Source organism: Micromys minutus (genome assembly GCF_963924665.1).
Source record: "Micromys minutus genome assembly, chromosome: 1".
NCBI classification, from domain to species: Eukaryota; Metazoa; Chordata; class Mammalia; order Rodentia; family Muridae; genus Micromys; species Micromys minutus.
Genome location: NC_137969.1, coordinates 61,261,007 through 61,287,554, shown reverse-complemented (window position 1 = coordinate 61,287,554; position 26,548 = coordinate 61,261,007). Strand labels below are relative to the sequence as shown.

The 26,548-nt window shown below is 41.0% G+C and overlaps 1 protein-coding gene across 1 annotated transcript; it reads right to left on the bottom strand.

Moving 5' to 3' along the window:
- On the bottom strand, window positions 1-26,548 carry FBXO28 (F-box protein 28). Its single transcript, XM_080922886.1, has 5 exons — window positions 26,273-26,548; window positions 15,203-15,312; window positions 10,412-10,550; window positions 4,654-4,849; window positions 1-4,280 (listed from the first exon to the last, which is right to left on the bottom strand). Exons 1-5 carry the CDS (start codon window positions 26,537-26,539, stop codon window positions 3,886-3,888), a joined length of 1,107 nt encoding a protein of 368 aa, XP_080779012.1. The 5' UTR covers window positions 26,540-26,548; the 3' UTR covers window positions 1-3,885.

The window sequence follows — 26,548 nt, the reverse complement described above, 5'->3', positions numbered from 1 at the left end:
GGTGCTTTTTTTCACCTTCCAATAATTAATTAGGTCAAAACAATGAAAACTCCAGAAGGTAAACTAGTGGTTTATTGTTGCTCATGAGCATAAGTAAACAGACATATGGTACTACATAAAGGAGTTTTAAACATGTCCTACCTTTTGGCAGCATGAACCACTAGACTTTGGCAATAGCCTGATCAGATTCCTAGGCTTCTAAAGCTTGTGGCTATCTTCAGACACAATGGGAAGAAGGTGAATTTAATGCTTGAGCTTTAAAAGTTCAACAGTGATTCTTAGGAAATTGGGAAAGGCCGACATCACTCAAGGCTGCCTTAGTTTCCATCTGTGTGACTGGTGCTCAGAGTGAGCAGCCGGTGGCCACACTGCACCAGCAGCAGTTACTGGCTTTTATTTGTAGACTTAGCATTTTGTTGAGGATAACTTCCCACAGACGGGGCTCTACATTTAAGAAGTTTAAACGGAACCTTTTCTGCCCTATAGGACCTCATGAAGATCCCAAGCCAAAGCATTCAACGGTAAATTCAGCTTCCTGTTAGACTCCGCCATTTTCCAGCAGCTTTGTCATTTTGTGTGCTCCTTTATGGGCCTTCTATTCCCACCTTCAAATCTTAGTGTCTGCTTTCTGAGGGTTCAGTACACGTAACGAAAAGTATTCACCACTAGAAGAAAGAATCTATGACTGTGTGGGTCACCAAGGATGAGATTTACATTACATCAGGATTCTGTGCTGTTAGAAACATACGGGACAGGAGTTCTCAGATCCTAGAAAGTAGTATGGCTAAGGAAGCAGAGAACTCAAGGATGCCAGCTCCAGGAGACCGACTCAGCACAGTGACAGGAACGGAGCGGGCACCACACAGCATTTCTTTGGAGGTTAAAGTGCAGGCTATGAAATGGCATATAAAATAGTGCATGAAGTAGTGCAATCCCAAGGTGCCATAGTTTTTGTTCATGACTCATAGCCTATTTTTTAATGTCCATTTTCTCTAAAAAACCCAGCTGTTGTGACACCTTTTAGCTTATTTATTTAGGCATTAAACTCTGTTTTACCCACTCTTAGGGCTACATAGAATATTTTTACCATTTTAACACATAGAATATAAGCGCATACATCTTGAAACTACTGAATTAAGGCAAGCCCCTGTGAGTTCAGTATTCCAAAAACTATCTTTTACCAACAAATGTTGACACAAACCAGTGGCTTTAAATACGGGGCACCCAAACAGTCTTCACAACAGGATTACTGTTAATTGCCCAGATTACCTCCCGGCTCTCTATACATCAGAAGGGAAGTTGTTAGTTTCTGTAACTCAAGATGGGTAGGAAACATGTGAGCATGTGGGGGAGGGGAGCAGGGCTGTCAGACAGGGCCTGTCCTCACCTCCCACTCATGTCTTTTCATGTGCGGATGCTTGCATATAGTGTGTACTATGAGTAAACTTATGCACGGGAGTGGCCCAAAGAGAAGAATCTCTTCTGGGTGGGAATACTTTATAAAACCACTTACAGCACGTTAAGATTCTGGCAGGAAATGCAAGCGGTCTCTCCGAGGAGGCTAGCTAAGTTTTCCCATGGCAAGCCAGTTTTAGCTATTAAAATAGTTCATGATTTGGAGACTAAGTACCACTATGCTCTCCCAAAGTGAGTATTACAGCTCCTCAATAGCTGTCTTAATAAATGGTGAAGACAACCTCTTAATGTGTCAGCTACTCTGAGTAAAGCTTAAGACAAGCAAGCCGTAGAGTTTTGTTCTCAAAGTTCCTGACACTCATGAACAAGGGCAGCTCCATCTGATGGGCTGGAGATGACAGGCTCATGCTGTGGACCTCTTCCTGCTTCCTGTGTAAGTGCCCATGAAAGCCATTTACTCAGACTAATGGAAGACTAGAGGTTACACTTAGGCTAGTTAGATGTAGTTTGAGAAATGTATGATAATTACTGAAGAAATGATTTGAGGCTTATTTTCTTTGATGCATAAGGATTATACTTGGAAACCTGTAAGCTGATGCTTCAAAGTCTTCCTCTACCAGAACAGCAGCCTGGCAAAGTCAAGCTCTGAGTGCTCAGTGGGCCTTCAAGGCTATGGTGATATGGCTACATCCTAGGATTGCAAAGTGAGGCCTGCTGGGAAAGAGCTCTAGACAGGGACCTTTACGGATGACCTTGGCTGACAAATCTTTTTAGGAAACTCTTTATTTTAAAATTACCTTCCCAACAAACCATGAAACACTCGGATACCATGTTACGGTTTCTCATTGAAGACACTACATTGTAGAGGGACTTTCAAAGTCAGACAGAGACTTGAGCAAAACCCCAGGGCAGGGTCATGAAGGGGCAATACTAAGAATGGATAGGAGAGTGTCACTTGGTAAAAGTAATGTCATGGCGGACGGATGACAACCTTGTGCTTTTCTCCCACTGTGGGATTTACCAAAACCTTACTTTTACACGGGTGTCAACTTTCACCTGGAAAGGGATAGTTTTTACTATCTCACACCTACATTTCTATAAATAAACAAAGTCCAAAGCAACAGATGTTTAAAAGAACAAAACTACATAATTTAGTACATAATTAGAATAAAAATAGGACAGTGATAGTTGAATGTTTCAAAATATACAACCGGGAGAAAAAACCATTTTATACAATTTGGAGGGTGTTAAAGTGACCACTCAGAAGGTTGAACAGTGCAAGACACGCTTTTCCAGTTACAAGCTCAAGACAGGAGTGCAAACAAGACTAAAGCTTCTGCTCAGAGTTATGAGAGCTTGAAAGTGTGTTGAAAAGCTTCACTTGGGTCATGCCCCAGAAATGAAATGTTTTCTCATGGTATAATTCTCTTCCTTCAATAAACTTTCCCTCAATTGGGTCCCTATTAAGTAAGTCATGGTTGACTCAGGAGCACAGAGATGAGTCAGATCATGACTAGTTCTCAGAGGTGTGATGTCTGCCTACAGATAGAGCCTTGGATTTGAGGTTCTGTCTTAGCCAGTGTACCTGAACCCAGAAGTGATACATCAATGGACTTTAACAGTCTCCTGTGCCTGTAAAACTGGAGGACAAATGGACTGACAGCTCTCCCCCGACAGGCAAGCTGCTGAGGAGGAGGATGCCGAGTGCTTAAATCAATGAAGGCGCAGCTCTAACATGTGAAGTATAGAGGTTCAAGATGAACACCAGTGCAAGAGCTGTATGAAGTGTGCTGACTAGGCAATGCATGCATCCATCCATGCAAACGGAGGACATGGCCCCAAAGAAACCGAAAGCACGGATCTAACGCCTGGAACACCCCTTGCCAGTAGTTTATAAAAAGAGTCACTACTGTAGAGCCCTCTCTACAGCCAATACTCAGCCCTCTCCGTTTACCTACCCATCACTTCAATACCGAAGTACTAACCACTTCCCAGACATTCCAGACAAAGGTCACTTATAACAAACAAAAAGTCAACTTAAAAAAAAAAAAAAAACCAAGATAGTGTCCATTTAAAAAGTAGATTTTTTTCTTTCAAGTGAACAGGACATTTTATGAATTAAACTTAACTTTTAGTCTGTCAAGAATGGGTTTGTTTAAAATTTGCATGTAATGTGCATATATGCAGAAACAAATAAACTTAACACATCACCTGCACAGGAACAAGGTTAGCCCCCAAACATGATAGGATGGGTATGGTTAGTACAAATCTATTGCAAGGTAAGAAGGTTCTGTGCATCAGCTCCACCAGAGAAGCGCGAAGGATGCCAACCACAAGAGCCAAGTGTAAGTTGCGTCTGATCGCCTGGAAGCCTAAGGGACACCATGTTGCTCCAATATCCTGACAGGAGTAACTGCTTAAACTCTCAGCCATGGACGTCTTCTTTTGGAGCTAGAGCCATATTCCAATTTACTTTCTATTCCGAAGTCGTTTGGATTTTCTAAGAGAGTCTATGGCTTCTGTTGCCTTCCTTCGTTTCCGAGGAGACTCCTCACTCTGCCCAGACCCTGAGGATGTTCCTACTGCACTTTCCATGACTTCTCGGAGCTTCCGTTCCAGCTCTGCCAACCGTGCGTTTTGTTCACCTATGATCTGGGTCTGCTCTAGCAGTTTCTGGTCTTGGTCTTGAAGCTGTTTCTGCTGTTCTTGCACTTTGGTGCGAAGCTCAGAAATCTCACGCCTGAGGACAGTCACACCAGCACCGTTGGTTTTGACCTGCTGCTGCAGTTTGGTAACCTCCTGTCTGGACGGGTTTTGCTTGGAGAAGAGCTGCATTGTTGTCAGGGCTGCAGACGGGCCGGGAACTGTGGAGAAAGAATTTCAAAGGGCAATCATTCCTGCTTCCTACCGGAAACAGTTCAGCTTACTTTTTAGGTTCTTGGGTTTATTACAATAGAAAATTTACTTTAAGTTAGCAGTCGTGGTCACATGTAAAAAGTGAGTCTGAAATGGATCTAGAGAGTGTAATTTAACCAAAGCCCAAGAAACAGGGAACTGGGGACATAGCCTCACAGCAAGACACGTACAAAGCAGCCTCAGCAGATGTATCCAGAGGAGAGCTGATGATCACTCTACGTTTGAGGCCAACACAGGCTACACAGGGAGTTTGAGGCCAGCCTGGGCTACAGGTACACACTGGAACCCTGTCTGAAAAAGCAAAAACAAACAAACCCATACCTGGAGGAGAGCCCATGAGTCTTCCAGACACATCTGATCCTGGCAATTTCCTCTTTAGGATTGGAACAATCTTCTCATCAAAGTACTCCATTGCCATGGAAGAGATGTCGCGCAACTCCTGCAGCACTTCATGAGCTCGCTGAGGGGCTCTGGTAGAATTGACATACCTCAGTACACGGTAAATTTCATCAATCACCTACAATATGAATTCTCATTAGTACTTTTTGAAATAAAAAAAGAGAGATTAGCTACATAGTAAGGTTTCTATCTTATGGTTGCTGTGGAGACTATAGGGCATTTTAACTCCTAATCTCATCATGGAGAATCCATGGCACGGGCTTTTGGACTTAACAATACCTTATGCTTAGACTTAGTAAGTAAAGATGCGCCAGGGTACTGTGCTAAAGCTAGAGTTAAAACAAGAAGAACCACATGAAGTGCTAAAGAAACCAGAGAATTAAATACACATTCAGTTCTGCCTGGAGAGGTAGGGTAAAGGATCACCTAAGCCTGCACTCCGAACCCAATTCTGTCCCCAAGTCCCACAAACTCAGTCTGATCCTGTTCTCTTGGGCACTGCCATCACATACTTCATCCTTCAAACTTTGTTTCTCTAAGAGCTGACACAGCATGGAATGAGTTTCAGACCACACTTTCTCAATACGACCAGAGGGCAGCAGAATGTGCTTTTCTAGTTTAGTAACAACTGCAATGGGGAAGCTGAAGGCCATTCATGGAGAAGAAACATGTGCTTACTGCTTGGGTTCCTAATTCCCTCCTCTCCAATTTGAACAGTAACGGCCTTAGCCAAGTGTGCTCTCAGCTTTACTCCCTGTGAGGGTACTATTCACACTTCAATGGCTTCAACGCAGACCCAGAAACAGTGATTCACATCTTTGAAGACCACAGTCCAGATAATGTTTATTGCAATAGGACTTCATCTCATGAGACCTGGGGCTCTAAGCCAAACCATTCTGCCATCAGTCTCAAACCTCCCTGAATCATACATAGTCCTCTCTTTCAACTCTGGGTCAGTCTTGTAATCTGCCTTCTCTTCTTGACAAGAACAAACATATAATATTTACTACTTAAAAGGAAATACAAAATTTAGCATAATAGTGTAATAGCATCTGGACAAATCCTAGCCTGTTTTCTAGATTAAGTTCAAGGTGATGATCTTTTGTATAAAGTGGTCAGTGTTGTGGGCAAGGACTGAAAGAAACTGAATAAAGTGAAGTAGAATATTAGGCAGACTTAACGGTAAGTGAGACATACAGTGGTGAATTCAATCAGCAGCTAGAGCTAGGTCTTGAGTACAGGAGACAAGCTGCAGATATGGGTGGGTTCTAGCAGGGAACACACAAAAGGGTCTGAGCCCACAAAAGGAGAACATAAGGACCTGGGAGTCAAGGGTGCAACCAAGGACCCAACAGCTAGCACTGTGCTTCTCTACCATTACTATTCCACATAGGGCTCACGTTAGAAGAAAATTAACTTTTTCAGTAGGTTATCCAAGTGTCATGCTAGAAAGGCAGTACATAGTAAAATGGAGTTCCTTTTCTTAGACTAATTATGTAAGCATAGTTTAAAATAAACACAAATATCTCTACAGTGTAAAAACCAGTGAACAGGGATGATAAGATTCTTATTTTTTGCTAGGCATAGGGCGCATACCATTAGCCTCAGCTCTCAAGAGGCATTTGCAGGTGAATCTCTGAGGTGGAGGCCAGTCTGGCCTCTGCATTCAAGTTTCAGGTTAGTGAGGGCTATGTAGTAAGATTCTGTCTCAATAACAAGATTCTTATTCTTATGAGGTTTGGGAAAAGAAAAACAAACAAGCATCCCCCTCCCAAGGTTAAACAGTAACACAAAGGAAAGAGAGGGCAAGAGGAGGAAGGAACACAGAGAAACATTAGAGAAGGGCCAGGAAGCTTTGAGAACAAGTGAGGAGACAGGACTGAAGTCTGAGAGGGAAACACGATGGCCATCCTTACAAGGTCAGTTGGCTCGTCCAGGTGTTCAAAGTCTACATATGGAGTACTTCATACGACATCTACAGAAAATGCTAGGTGTAACTAGGATCCAACACACGTCTGCAACAGTTACACACATGGACCCTGCATATTTCCAACACATTCAAATAGTATATATAGAAAAAGGAATCCAAGGCAGGAGTCCACCATTGTAAAAGACTGTTCATGTTGACTAATGTTTCACATACTTGGCTGGCCTGAAACTAGGTTGACCTTTAACACATAGAAATCTCGCCTTTGCCTCCCACCTGCTGTGATTTAAATGTGTGAGTCCCACTCTTGGTCTTAAATAAAAAACAAAACAAAAAACAAAACAAAAAAACCAACCAAAACAAAAACAAACAAAAAAGCTTTCAGAAACTTAGTTCATTTTTGAGCACATCTGATCACCTCTCATAAACTGCTTTGGAGTCTGGTGGGCACATCTGTGACTGTAGTGCTCCAAGGCTAAAGCAAAGGAACCATGAGTAGAGTCAACCTGGAGATCTACATCAGAACAGACACCAAACATTAACTAAAACAACAAAACAAAACAAAAATTTCCCTTGAAATGTAGCAGAAAGACAGTAGACCGCAAGCAAGTTATCTTAACAGTCTGTATGACTTCTGAGTAACACGCCCCATACCAAATCCTACCTAGGCCTTCAGCTAAGTTATCAGAAATACCTGTGTTTAAAACATGAATTACCATCCCATGTTCAAACTGTACACTGACCGCTCGTGCCTTCAGGCATCTGTGAGCTTGTCTGCTTATCTGATAGAAGGTGGGCGAGCCACCATCAGAATCCTTGTTCCCATCTTCCTGTTGTCCACCTCTGTCTTTTCACTCGGAATTCCTTTAGAACAACTTCACCCTTCCAGCTCTTTTAATTTTAAAAATGTCACCCACAGTCAAAATGGTTCGGAATATCCCTTATAAAACATGTGTTTGAATAACTTTTCTTATTTCACATTTTTAATCCTGGCATAAGTTCCTTAGTGGTGAAGCCCCAATATGTGGCAACCTAGTTTAAATTACACTGTTCTTCTCTTATTTAAGCAACATAATAAAGTGCTGACTGGACAGCTCACCCTTAGTGAAATGGATATATTCTAATAATGTAAAGAAATGTAATCTTGAGGGCAGGAAATCATATATTAAGCCAAGATTACATGTTAAGGAGAGAATGTGTTACAATGTTTATTAATGCTTCCATCTAGCATGACTTCCAAGGCCCTCTTGTGAAAGGCTTGGTCCTCAAGTGTTACAAATAGGTGAAGCCTGGTAGAAGGGACTCAGTCATTCATTAGGGGTGTATCCTCAAAGGGGCTACTGTGACCCCCCTCTTCCAAGATGGTCTCCACTTTCCTTCCTGCACACAATGGCTCCACTGGCCATGCTCCACAGTTCTGTCCTACACAGCAGAGCCAAGCATCTACAGACAGAAAACTGAGATAGATATATGGGTTAGAATGCATTCTTTCTCTTTAAGTTTATTTATCCCCAGGACTGGGTGCAGTAGAGAATGCAAAGTTCTGAGTTTAGCATCTGGACATTAAACGCTATATTCTGTCATTCTGAAGAGAGAATGCAGCTATGTTTAAGGATAAAAAAATCCCTAAAAAGAGAATGGTTATGAAACAACCTAAATACTACTAAGCTTGTTAAGTTAGTTTTCTTTGATTGCTTTTTGTTTATTTTGGTTTTTTGAGGCAGTTTTTCTGACTAGCCATGGCTGTCCTTGAACTCAGAGATCTGCCTGTCTTTCCATCTCAACTGATGGATTAAGAGTGTAAATAATCATGCCTGGCTTAAATTAGCTATTTTAGTAAAAAAAAAAATAGAAAAAGTAACAGTAACATATTTAAAAAAAAAACAATTATCGAGTATTCATGCTGTTATATTTATAGATATAAGCTATTAAAGAAGGTCATTTTATGAAACAAACAAAAATCCAAGTATGATAAAACATGTATCTGAATAAAATAAATTTTTTTTGTTTCTTTCCAGTCAAGTACTTAAAAACCCCTTGTGCAGCAATGGGCCTGTAGTGAAGAGGGCTGGAAGCAAGCAGTGAGTAGGTGAGAGACCATACTCTGGAGTCAGCTCTGCACCAACCAATCCCTTAGGACTCAGGTTTCTCACCCATGAGTCAGAACAGTAAATTTATCCCATCTTCCATTCGTGGCTGTGGGAATGCAAGGAAGGAAAAGCATATAAGGGCTGGAGAGATGGCTCAGTGGTTAAGAGCCCTGACTGCTCTTCCAGAGGTCCTGAGTTCAAATTCCAGCAACCACATGGTAGCTAACAACCATCTGTAATGAGGTCTGATGCCCTCTTCTGGTGTGTCTAAAGACAGCTACAGTGTACTCATATATAAATCTTAAAAAAAAAAAAAAAAAAGAATATGAAAGTGCTATGACAATGAACGTGAGCTTTCTAAACGCACAGCACAGCAACGGCAAGAAAGGGGACAGGAGAAAACTCATATTCCAAGGAGAAGGTCATAGAAAGTTCCTCTCTGGTGAGCTCTACTGTGGCCAAATAAAGGCCAAGTCAAGGGGCTGCCTAGCAATGCTGAGGACCCACAGTATCTGTAAACCTGAAGATGTGTTCACTAGTGCCTGCTGGTTTGGGACTGTGATTCCAACAAGTCGTTTCCAAAAGGAGTGAAACTCAACTGGACTTCACTGCAGTTGCTCAGGCTGACACATCTGTTTCAGCCACGTGAACCCACACCAAACTGGCAACTGTAAAGGCCAGATCTACAAGACTCATCTTTGCAGGCCTCTAGTCCAGCCACAAACCTCTGTTACAGCTGGCAACGTGTTCTCTCATGGGAGAAAACTGTGTCTTAGATGCTTCTATTACTAAGAATGAGACTTACAGTGACAACTGTCTACTAGAGAGGACAAAACATATAGGCTCAAAGGACTTCTCAGCTGCACAGAGAGTTAAGAACTATAAACAAATAGGATCCAGTATATTAATCTGAACCTGAAGCTGTTAGGTAGTCATGCTTTTATAGTATCTTATAAAAGCATCTGTGGGTCATATAAGGTAGATTCGAAATAAAATTATAAGTTACCAAGATAGATGTTATTGCAAACTGAGAATGCAAACACTATCAACATATGACACTGTTTCTGTAAACTGTTTATGAAAATAATCTCATTAGGTATTAAGAAGTTCTAAGAACTGAAAGGACGCTTTTCCATTTCCACTTTAAATCCATTTCCACTGCTTCTACACTTAATTCATCAATGAGGACACTTCCAGAAGTTTCGGGTCATGTAGTATGGTGGGGGGAGGGGAAATCACTTAGTAACTAAATGTCATACTTAGTGTAATAAAGAGGCCTAATCCCTAGCTATGGTGTATTGCCAAAAAACAAATACTTCTGGTCAAATTTGAAAATGTCTAAGTTCACCATTACAAAAAACACTTCTCAAACAAAATCAAAACCAGCATATCCTCCACCAGACTGGAACAATCTTGAAGGCAGCATAGTCTCTGTCTTGTTCAATGCAGCAATTCTGGTATTTTGACTGTTAAGGTCCAAATGTTTTCTTAACTATGAACCTTTACCAAGCCTTTCACTTCTTTTTTGCATTCTATAATTAGAATTTTAAATGTTGGGGTCACATGAACGGTACATATTAGAAACTCCTTCAGGTTAAGTAATTCTGACATCACAAACACTGCTTTGGGCAGCGTTGCTTTCTGGGTGTGCAGCAATGGTTACCTTTCCTGGGATGAAGCAACAGAGGTTAGAATCCACATACTTCATGAAGGTCATATTTAGCAGTGACAGCCTTGTTTCCACAGCAGCAAGGATATCTGCATGACGAGCTAAAGAATGGTTTCTTCTTTCTGACTCTCTCCTACAATAACAAAAAAGCCAGTGGCAGCTATTAAAGCAGCAGATAGAATAAAATGTTAGCTATCAAGAGCATCTGAAACAGATGAACTTCAACATGCTAATTTAGACATCTGGAACTGGCTCATAACAATAATGCTCAGGTATCTTTAACAAGAACCACTGCTTAACAAGACATTGTTTTAAAAAAATCACTTTGAAGACACAGTGACAGCTGGCAGTGTAGCTCATTGGTAGATCACTTGGCCAGTGTCTGTGAGGCCCTGGGTTTGAACACACTCGTGCATACACACGCGTGCACAAACACACACACACACACTCACACACACACACAGAGAGAGAGAGAGAGAGAGAAACATTAGATTTCTTTTGTTGGCTATATTAAGTCCAATAATTATTAGAATCAGAGAGAAAAAAGTTAAGTGACGGAATTGAATGCATACACATGTATAAGACTGGTTTTCTTAGAAGACTTGGTTCGACTCCTTCGATGTATTTCTTAACAGTTTATTCAGTAGTGACTCATGTAGAATTCAGTATCTTTTTCACACTGTAGCAATGTCACACCCTCTTTGGTATGTAGTTACTCAGAGCAGACTGTGTATTTAGAAGGGCAGAGCCATCCCCATTCTCTAAGCTTGGCACAGCCTGGACCCCATGAGGTGCACCTGTCTGCCTACTCCTTACATTCTTCTGTCTATAGTGTGGCTACTCTGAGCACTGGAGTGAGTGAGCCGTGCGGGGCAGCCCTTTGTACCTGGCTTTTCACACTCGCTGCAGGTGACAGGTCACTGCTACTCTAGCACAGACCTTTTTGCTGCTGAGTAACATTCCCTTCTACACAGACACCATTCCTTTACACATCTGGGTTGTTTCTACATTTGACTATGAATAAAGATCCCAAGAACAACTGTGTGCAGCATGTTTAGGCTGTGCTGAAAACCACATCAGGTGTACATGCTAGTCAAGTGTTCCACTGAGGTAGAAACAGTTCTTGCTTTTCAAGTTTTTGTATGAATACACATTTTACTTTCTTTTGAATACACACTTGAGGTAAACTGCTTTAACATGGTGTCTGTTTAACTTTTAATTTACCTATCTCCTTTGTTCATTTTGTCTTTTACAAAAGCATTTATTTCATTTTCTGTATATGAATGTTTTGTATGTATGCATTTATATGCACCATGTGGGTGCCTGATACTCACAGAGGTCAGAAGAAGTGCTGTGTCTCCTTCTGAACTAGAGTTTCAGAAGGCTGTGAGCTATCATGTGGCTGCTAGAAACTGAACCTGGGTTCTCTGCAAGGGCAACAAGTGCTCTAAGCTGCGGAGCCACCTTTCCAGGCTCCAGTCTATCTTCTTGAGACAGGACGCAGCACACGCTCCAGCTGGCTTCAGACTTGCTTTGTAGCACAGGCAGGCCTCAAGTGTCGATTCTCCTGCCTCAGTTTCTTAAGTACTGAAATTAGAGGTGTGTACCATGCTACCTAGCTGCCCAAGCCATGCTTGTAATATCACGTTCCCTATGGGTTCTCAAACAAGTACAGTCAGCTACAGTCTTCTCTACATAGAGTTTGGTACTGGCCAGCTTTATATGCACACGTTTTTTGTTCTAGCTATTTAAAAAAAAAAAACATTTAGTGTGTGTCTGTGTGTGCGCGCATATGAAGATCATAGGACAACCTGTGGAAATCAGTTCTTTGCATTCATTATGTGAGATTTAGGGACAGAACTCAGGTCATCAGTGCCCTTACCTGTGAGCAACCTTGGTAGCCCCAAAGTCTCTCTATCGTTCTATTTATCTATCTCTTCTTCTTACTGCTATTTGAGGCAGGGTCTCTCTGTGTATCTTGGATGTTCCAGAGCTTACTATGTAGACCAGGTTGGCTTTGACCTCATGAGAGCTTCTCCTGCCTCTGCCTTCCCCAATGCTGAGACTGAAATCATATATGACCATGCCTGGCCAATTTTTAAAAAACACCAGTCTTTCCCCAACTGAACTGTCTGGTCACCCTTACTAAAAACTGAAAAACAAATAAATATAGAAGGGTTTATTCTCCAGACTCTACTTTACCCCACTGATCTATCATTATATCTTGGACCCTACTGTTTTGACCACTGCACCTTAGTACTGTATTTTAAAATCCAGAAGCATTATTGTCTTCCAACACTAGTACTCAAAATTGTGTTAGTTATTTTGGGTCTCTTATATTTCTACAATAATTTTAAGTTTAGCTGTCCAAATTCTAAAATATATGGATATATAGAGATGAGACTTGCTCAGGACTGTAAAGTATTACAGACAGACCTGAGGAGCACTGTCACATTAACAATATAAAATCTTCCAGTTCACAAACATACATGCCTATTTGTTTGTTTACTTACTCTTCCCTATTTTTTAAAAAAAATTTTGTTTGAGACTATTTTCTTTTTCTCTAAAGTATTTGTTTATGTTATGTGCACTGGTGCTCTGCCTGCACATGTCTATGAGGACAGCAGATCCCCTGGAACTGGAATTAGAGATAGCTGTGAGCTGTCTGGGGGAGCTAAACATTGAAATTGAGCCCGGATCCTTTGGAAGAGCAGTCAATGTTCTTAATTACTGAGCCATCTCTCCAGCCCCCTTATTCTTTCTTTTTTAGAGACAGGGTTTCATGCAGCCCAGGCTGGCCTCAAATTTGCCTAGTTAAGGCTAGCCCTGAATTCCTGATCCTTTTGCTTCTACCACATATTAACACCAAGTTATAAATGTGAACTTTTTTTTTTTTAAAGACAGAATCCTGACTATCCTTGAACTCACTAACTACATAGGCCAGGCTGGCCTCAAACTCACAGAGATTCATCTGCCTCTACCTCCCAAGTGCTGGGATTAAAAGTGTACACCACCGCCACCACCATTGCCTATGATTCTTGTTTTCTTTTTTCTTTTGTAAAGATCTATGTTTGTGGGTGTTTTGTTTACATGTGTGTCTGAGGTCAGGGGAATGGTGGAATTCCTACAGCTGAGGTTACAGACAATGATGAGCTGCTTTGGGATACTAGAAATCCAATTCAGGTTGGACAAGTTAAGAACAAGTGCTCTTAACTGCTGAGCCATCTATCTCTCCAACTTTTTTTTTTTTTTTTTAATTTGAGACAGGGTTTCTCTGTGTGGCCCTGGCTGCCCTGGAACTTGCTCTGTAGACCAGACTGGTCTCAAATTCAAGAATTTACCTGGCTCAGCCGCCTCAGTATGTGGGTCACTACTGCCCAAGATTATTCATTTCTAGCTGATCTTTGTGCATTATAACCTATTAACCTTGCTGAACTTACTGCCTGTAACAATACATTATCAGTGTGTTCCTCACTGCCTGTAACAATGCATTATCAGTGTGTTCCTCACTGCCTGTAACAATGCATTATCAGTGTATTCCTCACTGCCTGTAACAATGCATTATCAGTGTGTTCCTCACTTCCTGTAACAATGCATTATCAGTGTGCTCCTCACTTCCTGTAACAATGCATTATCAGTGTGCTCCTCACTTCCTGTAACAATGCATTATCAGTGTATTCCTCACTGCCTGTAACAATACATTATCAGTGTGCTCCTCACTGCCTGTAACAATGCATTATCAGTGTATTCCTCACTGCCTGTAACAATGCATTATCAGTGTATTCCTCACTTCCTGTAACAATGCATTATCAGTGTGTTCCTCACTGCCTGTAACAATACATTATCAGTGTGTTCCTCACTGCCTGTAACAATACATTATCAGTGTGCTCCTCACTTCCTGTAACAATGCATTATCAGTGTGCTCCTCACTGCCTGTAACAATGCATTATCAGTGTGCTCCTCACTGCCTGTAACAATGCATTATCAGTGTATTCCTCACTGCCTGTAACAATACATTATCAGTGTGCTCCTCACTGCCTGTAACAATGCATTATCAGTGTATTCCTCACTGCCTGTAACAATACATTATCAGTGTGTTCCTCACTGCCTGTAACAATACATTATCAGTGTGTTCCTCACTGCCTGTAACAATACATTATCAGTGTGCTCCTCACTGTCTGTAACAATACATTATCAGTGTGTTCCTCACTGCCTGTAATAATACATTATCAGTGTGCTCCACACTGTCTGTAACAATACATTATCAGTGTGCTCCTCACTGCCTGTAACAATACATTATCAGTGTGCTCCTCACTTCCTGTAACAATACATTATCAGTGTGCTCCTCACTTCCTGTAACAATGCATTATCAGTGTACTCCTCACTTCCTGTAACAATGCATTATCAGTGTGCTCCTCACTTCCTGTAACAATTATTATCAGTGTACTCCTCACTGCCTGTAACAATGCGTTATCAGTGTACTCTTTGTATCCAAGAACAAGTCAGGCTGGCACTAAGGGACACTTAGGTCCTCTCAGTTTTTTCCTCTTGCCTTGGCTACAACAACTAATAAAATGTTGAACAAAATGGCAATAAGAACAGATGACAAGAGATAGCATTTATGGTGATGAAATGTCCTTTGCTATAAAAAGTTGAAACTTATATATGAAAAATCTGTGCTTAAAAAACAAACAAGCAAACAAACAACAACAGCAAAAACCAAAGCTCACCGAGCAAGCCCACCCTGCGCAGTGTGGATCAAGGCCGATGCTACCTAGAACATACCTCGGTAGTTGTGCTTTAACTTGCTTCTGACATAGGTTATGGTACCTCTCCACTTTCAGAAACCCCTGATTCAACATTCTCTGACAGACCAAGTCCATTCTTTTACAAACCTATAAGCAGAGAGGAGACAGAATTTAAAAGATAAATAAAACCAATAACCAAATCATCAATGATGAACTTGGGTGGGAAGGTCTCTGTGCTGGTACTGTTACTAGAGCTGTCTAAGCCGTACAAATACTGTGGTGTCTCACTAAGAAACATTAATGTTTGGGACAAGCAGTACCACTTACTTAGGTGTAAAGTGAATATCCTGTCTACAGGATGGAAGATCAGTAAAATGATGTACCTGAAAGTTTTAAGTTTGAAACATTCCATTTTATCAAAAATGAATAAACCCCAGGTAAATTCAAGCTTTAACCTCAAAAATCTAAGCAGGATGAGAATTTTTATTTCTTCAAGTGATTTGGCTTATGATGTCCAAGGCTTCCACACTAACACAGTTATGTTCTCCAAACCATTTTAGTGTACTTTGGAAAGGCTACCGCTAGAAGCAGTGTGGCACTGGAAAGCCAGAGAGCCTACTCTGCATGATGGGTGGTATATGTAGACGACGCCTACCATGGCCATGTGGATTAGCAGAGGCTGTCTCATGCTTCTCTGTATCAGTGCACTATACCATCTATGCACAAAGACTTGCTGTGTACTTGTTAAGATGAAATCCCTGTGATGTACACAGATATACATGCAGACCAAACACCCATACACATAAAAACAAAACCAAAGCCACAACAATTAGTTACCTGCAATCTTACAGAGCCCATTTTGGGAATTTATGTGGGCTTTCTAGAACACACTTTAGACATTCAGTATCCTAGTTTGCAATAAACATATCAGTACAACATGAGTACTGAATATTTTTGTGAAATGTGAGGAAGAAAAAGTATATTTATGTATGAAATGGAAACAGAGGACTAAATTCTCATCTTTCATGGCAGAAAGTCAAGAGTACATGTGAAATAGAGTAGTCAAAAATTTCAAAGTGCTACATCTGGAATAGGAACTGAGTTCAACAGAAGCAAAGATAATTATTAAAAATCCTCTACTATAAAGTTGTAGGATATTTCTTGTCTCTGTAGACTTTGCAACATTGCCAAGTTCTGAGATTGAATAATTTTTTTTGAACAACCACATATTCACACTCCCAAGGTCGGCTGATTACTACTGTAACAACCTGAAAGTATTGTTGAAATTATTTGTTACAAGTGTTGTTCCACTGGATTTAGCTAGTTCTAAAGGTTCCATGGTCTTTCCTTAATCATACAGAATTCAATAATGAGTGCTTTACTAATTTGAGTAGATAAGAATCACTAATGAGAACCTGAGAAGAACAAAAGTCAACCAAAGGAAAAGGCTCATGACCGAAGATTTGAATTAGACTCTGAAGGAACAAAATGCAAGACTGCACACAGCAATATAGGCTATGGTGTCTGCAAAGGGATAAACTTTAGAATGAGCAAAGGTGAGAAGAAATTTCCCAAGTCTTGAGCTTGGAAATCAGAAAATGAGAAATCATTCTAAAAAGACGACCCTCAATCTTTTAAAAGATGCTGAGACAGTTGTTGGCTGGTTATTCCTGTAGGTACTGCAATACCAAGGCTAAAAATGTTCTTCTGGAAACTCACTGGAGACAGCTGAAATCAATATGGATGAATGTCAGAGGAAACAGTAAAAAAAAAAAAAAAAAAAAAAAAAAGCTAATACTCATAAATGACACCTCCATTGACATCTATAGACCGACACTAAGAGAAAGGACAAAAACAGGAGAGCAAAAAAAAAAAAAAAAAAAAAAAAAAAAAAAAAAAAAAAAAAAAAAAACCCACGTCACAAAGACAAATTAGAACAGTGCCACAGAAGCCAACATCAAAACCACGTGGAGCATTAGTCAACAGCGTCTGACACAGTTTTATTAGTCTTTCTCCTTTCATGAATGCTCAATAAACACAGTGCAGACAAAAAAAAAAAAAAAAAAAAAAAAAGACACGTATCCTTTGTTTAGGATTCAAAACGGGACAAAGTCATCTTTAAAAAACTGAACAATACTGGATTTCCCCATGGCAAACAATTTGATGATCACTGCTGCCAATGTATGCTAACTTGCAACTCTAAATTACCTCACTTAGGGTAAGGAGGTAGACAGCACCAGAGATGCTGGGTTCAGTACAGCACAGCACACAGAACAGGACACAGAACACAGCACAGGACATAGAACACAGCACAGCACACAGAACATACAGCACACAGCACAGCACACAGAACACAGCACAGCACACAGAACACAGCACAGCACACAGAACACACAGCACAGCACACAGAACACAGCACAGCACACAGAACACAGCACACAGCATACAGCACAGGACACAGAACACAGAACACAGCATACAGCACACAGCACAGGACACAGCACACAGCACACAGCATACAGCACAGGACACAGAACACAGCACACAGCACAAACAATTCCCAAACTGCCTCATCTGAAGTGTAGTTTTAAATTTAGGGGTATGTTAATAATTTTCCAAGGCTCAGGGGGAAAATATTGTCTCTCTAGTTATTAACATCATAATGTTAATCCTAGAAAATTGGTAGTTTCCCTAAGACACAAATTAAAATACAGTGCATAATAAACATAGATGATGCCTATGTTAGAAACTATCACAGGAACTGCTTGAATGGTGGAAAGGAGAGGCTGAGAAGGGTTGGGTGGAGGGAAAGGCTCATCTCATCAATGGTCCTGAGCTCCATTTTGAGGTACAGAAGTCCTGGACTTCAAGATAGCTATGGACAAACATCATGTACGGTGCACTTACAAAATGCCATGGAAAGATTCTTCCACTATTAAAAAAAAAAACTACAAAAGGTTTGAGGTCCATGTTTATCCTAATTTGGACATTACACAACATGTTTGCCCAAATCAGCTCCAAGCATGACGGTACATGCCTGTAATCTCAGCATTTGGAAGGAAGAGCCAGTGTAGAATTCATGGCCAGCCTGGGCTACATGTCAAGTCCAGGCCAGCTTGGACTGCACAGTGAGACTCTGCCTCAATAAACAAATTAATAGTTTTCATATATGTACAAGATTTAAGCATCAACTTAAAAAAGAATTAAGACTAAAAACACAACACCAGTGATGTAGGTGACAGTTTTTGGTAGTGCTCAGGTTTTTTAAAGTCACAGTCAATGTAAAGTGCCAGGTGTAAAATCAAGTATACATAACTACATCTGCTAATCAGCAGCTTCTAAAGCTTAAGAATTATTTTATATGTACAGGTTTTTGCATGCATGTATGTCTGTGTACTATGTTTAGGCCTGATGCCTACAGAGGCCAGACTATCCACTGGAATTGAAGTTATGGATTGTGAGCTGCCACATGAGAGCTGGGTGTAGAGCCCAGGTCTCCTGGAAGAACATCAAGAGACCTTAACTGCTGTCTCTCTAGTCCCAGTTTTTCTAGTTTTATTGAGGAGGAAAAATTACCCCCCCCCCAAATAAAAACTCAAAGGAGTTAATGAGACTGACTATGTGGTGACTCTCTACACTCATGGGCTCTTTGATTCTTGCTGTCTTAGTATTAAAAATGAATATAGAACTTCCTAATATATTAGTTCCTTCAGGACATAAGATGTCATATTTATCCTTTTCAAAAGTCATGTTTAACTTAAATGGTAGTAAATTTTTCATGTACATTTGTTTAGAAACCTTTTTAGATTTGTCATCATGGCCTTTCTTGACAATGCAAGGCAACTGCACAATAAATTTGTGAAACTTGAAATTTTCCTTTAATATCTCTGAAGTCAAGCTTTAGTTAATTTTAAGGTGCACATTGTAACACTTGGCCACTTATTATACATGATACCTTTTCATTTGCAGCATTTTCTCCTCTGATGCCTTAGCTGCCTTGAGAAATGCTACCCTAGAAGCCTTTAATTTTGCTTAGGATGCTGTAAAGACTTTCAGATGTAACTCTGTCACAATAACATATACAGCACATCAAGATACACTCTGATTTTTCATAAATGTTCAATTGTGAAACACTAGCTTGGAAGTTAGTTGAGGTTTTATAGGACATTCTTTGTACTCTATAGTTTTTAAAAGGCCCTTGATGCTTTTCTCTAAGTAACTCAAAAGCTGTCATTACAGAGTCTGCAGAGTGGCACTTCCTTTTTCACTTGTTTTGACTGTTTGGGACAGAGTCCTGCTAAATAGCCCAGGCTGGATTTGAACTTGGAGCAATCCTCCTGACTCAGCTTTTCAGGTGCTAAGATTACAAACTGTGCTACTTTACCTGTCTTGAAACAGACTTTACAAGTTCTATGCTCTGAACTCTTCAAAAGATCAATAGAAGAATGAAAATGTGGAATATTCTGGAATTTAATGTGAACCCATTTTCCATTAGCCTGAGAAAAACAATTAGAAAGAGTCTCTCCTAAGCTCTGATAAAGTACCAGAAAGCCAAAAAGAAAGACTTTTTGATAGTTTTCTGTTATCTGCACTGTTCTCAGTAAAGGACATGAGCATCAATTAAAATGAGGAGTCTCTGATGAAACATTCAAAAATGGTCATTTTGTTTATACTACGATAACTTATTTTCAGAATTTGTCTTGAGGTGCTAGAGATGATGACTTAGTAGTTAAAAGTGCTTGCTGTTCTGGAAAACCCGAGTTTGGTTCCTACACCACACAGTGGGCTCAGAACTGCCTGGAACTCTAGCTCCAAGGAATCAATACCTTCTGACCGCCACAGCTTCTGCATAGATGTGGCTGATACAAACATGAACACATAAATAAAAGCAAAATAAATCTTAAAATAGTTTGTCCTGGAGCTAAGAGTGGCTGTAGTCACAGCATTTGGGAAGTACTGGCAGGAGGACCCTGAGTTCAAGGTTAGCCTTTGCTAGTCTGAAGTCAACCTGAACTCTGCCAGACCTGTCAACCACTGGCTTCCACACTCACAAGCACACACATGAATGCACTGGTGTATATATGCACCCACACAGACATGTCTATGCATAACACCTTCATACATATACACAAAGAAGAATGTTAAAGTCTTAGAAAACATTAACTTCATGCTAGGTCCAATTAAAAACCTAAAAAAAAAAAAAATCTCATTTGTTTCAGACAAATTATAAACATCACTTTTTCAGTAGTTAGTGTTAAGTTTCGCAGAAAACGCCTTCGTTTCACAATGACAAGACTGTCGACTGTTTACTTACAGCAATGGAATGTTTTAAGAACTGTTTTGTTCAATACACTGGAAGCTTCCACTTATCACAGACTCTGGAAGGCCCAGATACAGGGTGACTAAGGTGGATTAAACACTGACAGTGTCTCTCTGTAGGCACATGCACCTACACTGGTAAACACACAAGCACACAAACCATGCAAAGTACCATCTCATAGAAGAAATCAGAGGTACCTGCACACCTTGTACTGTCATTTAGATCTGGAATGCCTTAAAGACTTGGTCTCCAGCTTGGCATTGTTAAGAATTGCCCAAAAAGAAAAAGGAGGCTCTTTTTCTCCTTCCCCACCACAGAGTAAACACCACTGCACCAGCGGCCTCAAAGCAGTAGGTTTCTGCATAGTAAAGAACAAGAACCCCAAGACTCTCTCACCACAAGCCATTCTCCTTAGTCAATTTCGTCCTGGTTTCTTCCACTGACAGAAACCTGAATAACGCCCCAACAAACTGAATGATAAGGGTTCTCACGCAGTGAACATGGTACTCTATTAAGATTATAGCCTGTGCATGGAGACCCAATCATTTTAGAAGCAAAAGACAACATTTAATTGAGGTTTCTCCCAAGCCCCTGGTTCTAGCATTTTATACTTAAGATTAGGTAAACCATCTGAAGCCTGTCTGAGCACACAGGATCCTGTTTTTCCCTGTGAGGTGACGGCACCTCACTAAAGCTTCTCTGATTCTCCCCTGGACTCCGTGCAGTGTTTCTAATTCCCTCTGTGTCATTACTGCACTTGTCATATTACAAGAGCCTGTAGGAAGGTTCAGAAGATCCAAGGTTCAAGGTTACCCTTGACTACACAGTAAATCTGAAGCTAGCCTGAGCTACATGAGACCCTACTTAAAACAATGACAAAAACAACAACAACGACAAAACAAAACAAAAACTTTGCTTGAATCACTCATTTTAAATAATGATGATAGAGAGCTGGGGAGACAGCCCAGGGCACAAGCTACCAGCATCTACTTTAAAATCCATGCTTACAAACAACCCTAATTAAACCCAGTGGGTCATAAAGAAAAGACAGCCAACCTTGAGAGAGGATTTGCTGGTTGAGGTTCCTGTGTCCCTCTAGGCTACAGCTCCTTGGATAGCAGGGTTATTTGAAGCTTTGGGCAGCTCCTATCAGTGCCAAGGCGAGCCCAGGGAGTTTGAGAGACATTCAAGATCTAAATGGCAGCACGGGATACAACACATCTGGCTTCTATGAACTGATTAAAAACGTTTAATCCTTCTTTTCATGTTTTATGTGCATGCTGAGAAATAAGGTAATTTTCTACAATCTCTCTTTTTCTTTTTTGGTTGTTGTTTATCTTTTGGGTTTCTCTGTATGCTCTTGGCTATCTTGGAACTTTGTAGGCTTTCCAACTCAAACTGCCAGCCTCTGCCTCCCAAGTGCTGGGATTAAAGGCTTGTACCACCATACCAGGACACTTTATTTTTTTTTAAAGTACTGTCTCTTTAACCCAGAGCTTGCCAATACTAGCTAGAATGGACAGCTAGCTTGTTTCTGGGATCTCTTGTTTTAGAGGCTAGAATTACAAGTAGACTGCCACACCCACCTGGCCTGCTTGTGGATTTTGGGAGCTGAACTCTCATTCTTCTGATGGTTAAACAAAAGTTCTAACTTCTAAGTCCCCTCTTCACCCCCCTGTTCTAATATTCATAGACATTTCTCCTCACCAAAGGCTGTCAATTCCGGAGAACATCAAAAAGTTTCTTATACTTCACTATCTATGGAATAAAGTTCAAGTGCAGGTGGAAATCACCTAGTAGCACATTTAAGACTCTGTCCTTCCCAACGTAAGCTCATCCCAATCCTCCCTATTTCTTCAGTACTCTGCAGGTTTTTCTGCAGGTAGTGTTCTATGTGTACTACCTGAAAGAAAACCATGGTCCTAAAGAGGTTTCCTGTTTAACTTCAACAGGCTTATTTATGCTCTGTGGTTTATTATTCTGGTGCTCCGTAGATGTGTTGGGAAGGATATGTCTATTATGTCTCCATAACAACACGGCGACAGGATTGCTGACTGAACTCCTTTACTTTGTGAGTTATCAGGAAGAATCAGTAGAAGGGAGGAACTGTCCTCAGAAGGTTATAATTCCTCACCTTTATTTAAGTACCCACTAATTAGATTGAGAGTCCATAGAAAAGTGGGAGTCCCACCATACCTTGAGGAATACCACCCTGTGTGTATGGTGGGGCTCCTGGAGTTTCCAAGACCTTTCAGGGTCAACTATTCTCATAATGGGGAAGAGGAGACCCACAGACAGACAGACAGACAGACTCACTCACAGGTATCCAGTTGATGTTTCTGGAACAATACAGTAATATTGTGATGCATTGTTATTTTTGACAGATAACGGATGTGTGCTTTGTGTTCTTGTGGCTTATAGGATTTTCTAAGGTAAACTCTTGGGATCATGACTTTTAAAGAATATAAAGGTTCAGTAGAATCATAAAAGGAACTGATAGGATACAGTGAGAAACAAGGCAGAGAAGATGCCTAATTCAAAACAAAAGAAAAAGGCCTCTTCATTGTCCTTCATATTTTCTACTACCAACCTAGTCTGTAACTTTCGGGTTTCTAATGTTTGAAAGAAAATCATGAAAGGAACTATAAACAGCAGATTCAACTCTCTAGAGTGATCTAGACAATTATTTCAGGACAAAGCATGGTTTTATATACTTGGTTGCTAACTGGAAATTTCTATTCTAGATAATAAGCAAGAATTCTTGATACAGTTATATTTATGCTCTGAAATACTAACAATTTCACTCTATTTTCATGAGCTCCACTTGACTTTCAGGGGAACCAATGACAGCATCTCTATCTTGAAAATTCTCCCAACAGAACACTGGGTTCATGAGCCAAAGGAACAGGTTCAAAGTTAACTTTGTTCTGTTCCCTAAGGGTAGAACATCTCCATTGTTACCCTCAGCTACTTGCTTCAAAGTATGTAAGGTACTTATTAAGGGGTCTGTCTGCTTGACACACCAAAGCTTCACCTGCACTAATCTGACTATTTTACTGGAAAAGCAACCAACTCAAAGTACAAACCTTGCCACTTGAAAAGCTGTATTCAGCCAAATACATTCTAATATCTTATAGAAATTAAATATTTAAAGCTATTTCTGTGGAAACAGGATTTCTAGCCTGCATATGTTTAGGGAACAAAATTTAGTGGTAGAAAAATAGCCAATAAAGTATTCAAGACAGACCTTGAGAAATCAGTAAACTGGAAAATCAAATTTCAATTATTTATTGTTATAGGAGGCAAAGACTATCATCAATTAGCCTGAACAAAGACTTGAAGCATGATTGAAGCAACTTCAGGTTAGAGATCTTTTACAAAAATATCAACTATTAAGTACTTGGATTATGTGCCTACCCTTTAAGTTAGGTACTAGGAACAGGAAAATATGATCTCTTTCAGGATGAGGCAAGAAAGAAAGCTGTAAAGGAATAAAAAAGCAAAATGTCTTATCTCAACAATACATAAACTAGCTCAGGGGTCACAAGCAGCTGAATGAAAACCAGTTGTGCTCTTAACACTGCTCCCTTCCGAGCCTACGGCTCACTCAAGGAAACACAACAAAAGGAACTTAGGGGATGGATATACACAGCAGATGCCAGCATACACTTAAGTCTCTTGATTTTTTGGCAAATGATTTAGGTAAAAATAACCACTTCAATTTAAAGGATCTGTACAAAGAGCCTAACGAGGCAAGGTCTCTTTTCTATCAATTTCACAAAAAGATCATAATTAAATCAATGCTGACACCTAGTGACAAGAAAGTACATCTATATTTTATTTCACCTGAATTGTATTTTCTGAAACCAATCAGTCTAAAACCTTAGTTTCCACAGAGACCCAGTAACATCAGGTAAAAGAAAGGACCAGGCTCTTGTTTCTAAAACCAAACATAGGTTTAACCTGTCTGGGAGTGGAAAAGGGAGTGAGTGCCACAGGGCCTCCGGGAGAAAAATGCTTTAGATTACAAATCTGTAACACTGAAGGCCAGGGGAAAGGCTTAAGATATATAATATGCAGCGATATATTTCACATGAAAGAGATGCCAATTAGTAAAGAATTGTGGGACCCATTTTACCTCAGGTCTCCAGGCATAGTCTGTTTTCTCCTCTTTAAACTTTTTTTTTAAGGAAAGAAAAATTAGAGTTAAAGCTGACAGAGCATTTGTCTAGCAGATGCAAGGCTCAACTCCAGAATGGTGGCAAAAATGGCAACACACAAACCCAAACAACAATGAATGAAAAGAAGAAGAAAAACGACTAACAAGCCAATAAAACCCAGCTTTTCTCAACACTTAAACAACAACAAAAAAACCTGTGCGCATCCCAAGCTTTCCAAAGCCATTGTCTGGCTGACTGGCTCCTTCAATCAAATGTTATGCCCAATTGCCAAACACATGCACATACAGCATACATTTTGGTCAAGCACCATTCTTTATAAAATATAAAGGAAATATTTATGATTCTAAATGAAATTCCAGGATGATGGTTTGAAAAATCTAGGACACTGTATTCTGAAATACCTACTCTCAACAGAAGAAATTTTCCATTCTAAAGAGTAGGGGAAACACACACAAAACCTGCCTCGCGTTTGAATGAATGGCTGCAAGCTGTTTTAAAAGATATTTCATTTTAAACGTCTTCACAGTCAATTTAGAGTTGGAAGCATAGGTCTAAAATATGGCATATTGATTAATAAGAAACCGCTACACACAGCACATTCAGAAAGATGTCTTTGTCCTTTTATAAACAATCCCGAGCACATTTAGTGACTACACAGAACTGGCTCACAATCACTTCAAAATGTCCACCTCTTCCAATTTCCTAACCACTTAAGGAAAAATTCCCTGGAAGGAAGTGAGATATCTTCCCGAAGCAAGGAATTCATCAAATCTTCAGTGACGCCTCCGGGGATGTAGTAAAATTCCAAAGGCAATTTCTTTTCTTTTTAAATCTTGGCTAGGACAACGTGTTATTTTGGGGGTATAAGTAAACCATTCCGACTGCGGGAGGGTGGGCTTGAAGCACATCAAAAGAAAAAAAAAAAAAAAAGATTGCAAGACCAGGAGGAGGAGGGTAATAGCTTAATAGCTTGTCAAGGGGCAAGTTGCTCCGCTACAGGCAGAAGTGTCAGGGAGGCAAAGACGGACAGGTCAGTTCCCAGGGCTCTACCTTAGTGCTCAACTAAGGCTCTGGGGGTTAAACCCACAACAGAAGTGCAATTTTTAGACCCTCAACTGGGGCTCAAGGGGGAGGGGAAAAGACCAAACCTACTTCATCCTTTTCAACCAGGAAGCTTGGGTGGGAGGAACAATACACTATTCTTGCAACACAACCCAAGCCTAGCTGGAATCATCTGCCTACTTGGGAGTGAAGTCAAAAAAGCCCGGTAGGGGCTAGAGCGGTAAGTTAAGGCAGGAGCCTGCCCCCTCGGGAATCCCTGTCTGTCCAGCCCAGCGGAGGGCACCAAGTCCAACTCCGTTACTTCTCGCAGACCGGAGCGTCCCAGGCTGGGGACAAGGAGACCCTCAAGGCACGGAGCCTCGCCCGCCGGGCAGTCAGGACGCCAGTGCAGCAGCACCCCGCAGACAGTCGCCAGGGACACTTCCCGGCGGCCGGGGAACACTTCGTGTCCTGAGCCGGCGGAGGCTCCCTCCCGAGGAACGCGCCACCCTCGCCGGCCCTCCCCAGATCTCGGCCCGGGGGACGCAGAGGCGGGGGTCCTCACCAGGCGGAGCTGGCTGATTTCGTCGTAGGATAGAAAGCTGAGTATGTTCTCGATGGCTACGATGGGCAGCGCCACCAGTGTGTTGTTTTGAGGCAGGTGGTCCGGTGCCAGCGCGGGCGCGGCGGGTGCCTGGGATCCGGGCTGCGGGGCCTGAGACGGGGGCGCCGGGGTCTGTCGTTGAGCGGAGCCGGCGGCCGAACAGGAGCCGCCGTCGCCGTGGCCGCCGCCTCCTTCCTCAGCCATCCGCTCCTCAGACGCCGCCGCCATCTTGGGAGT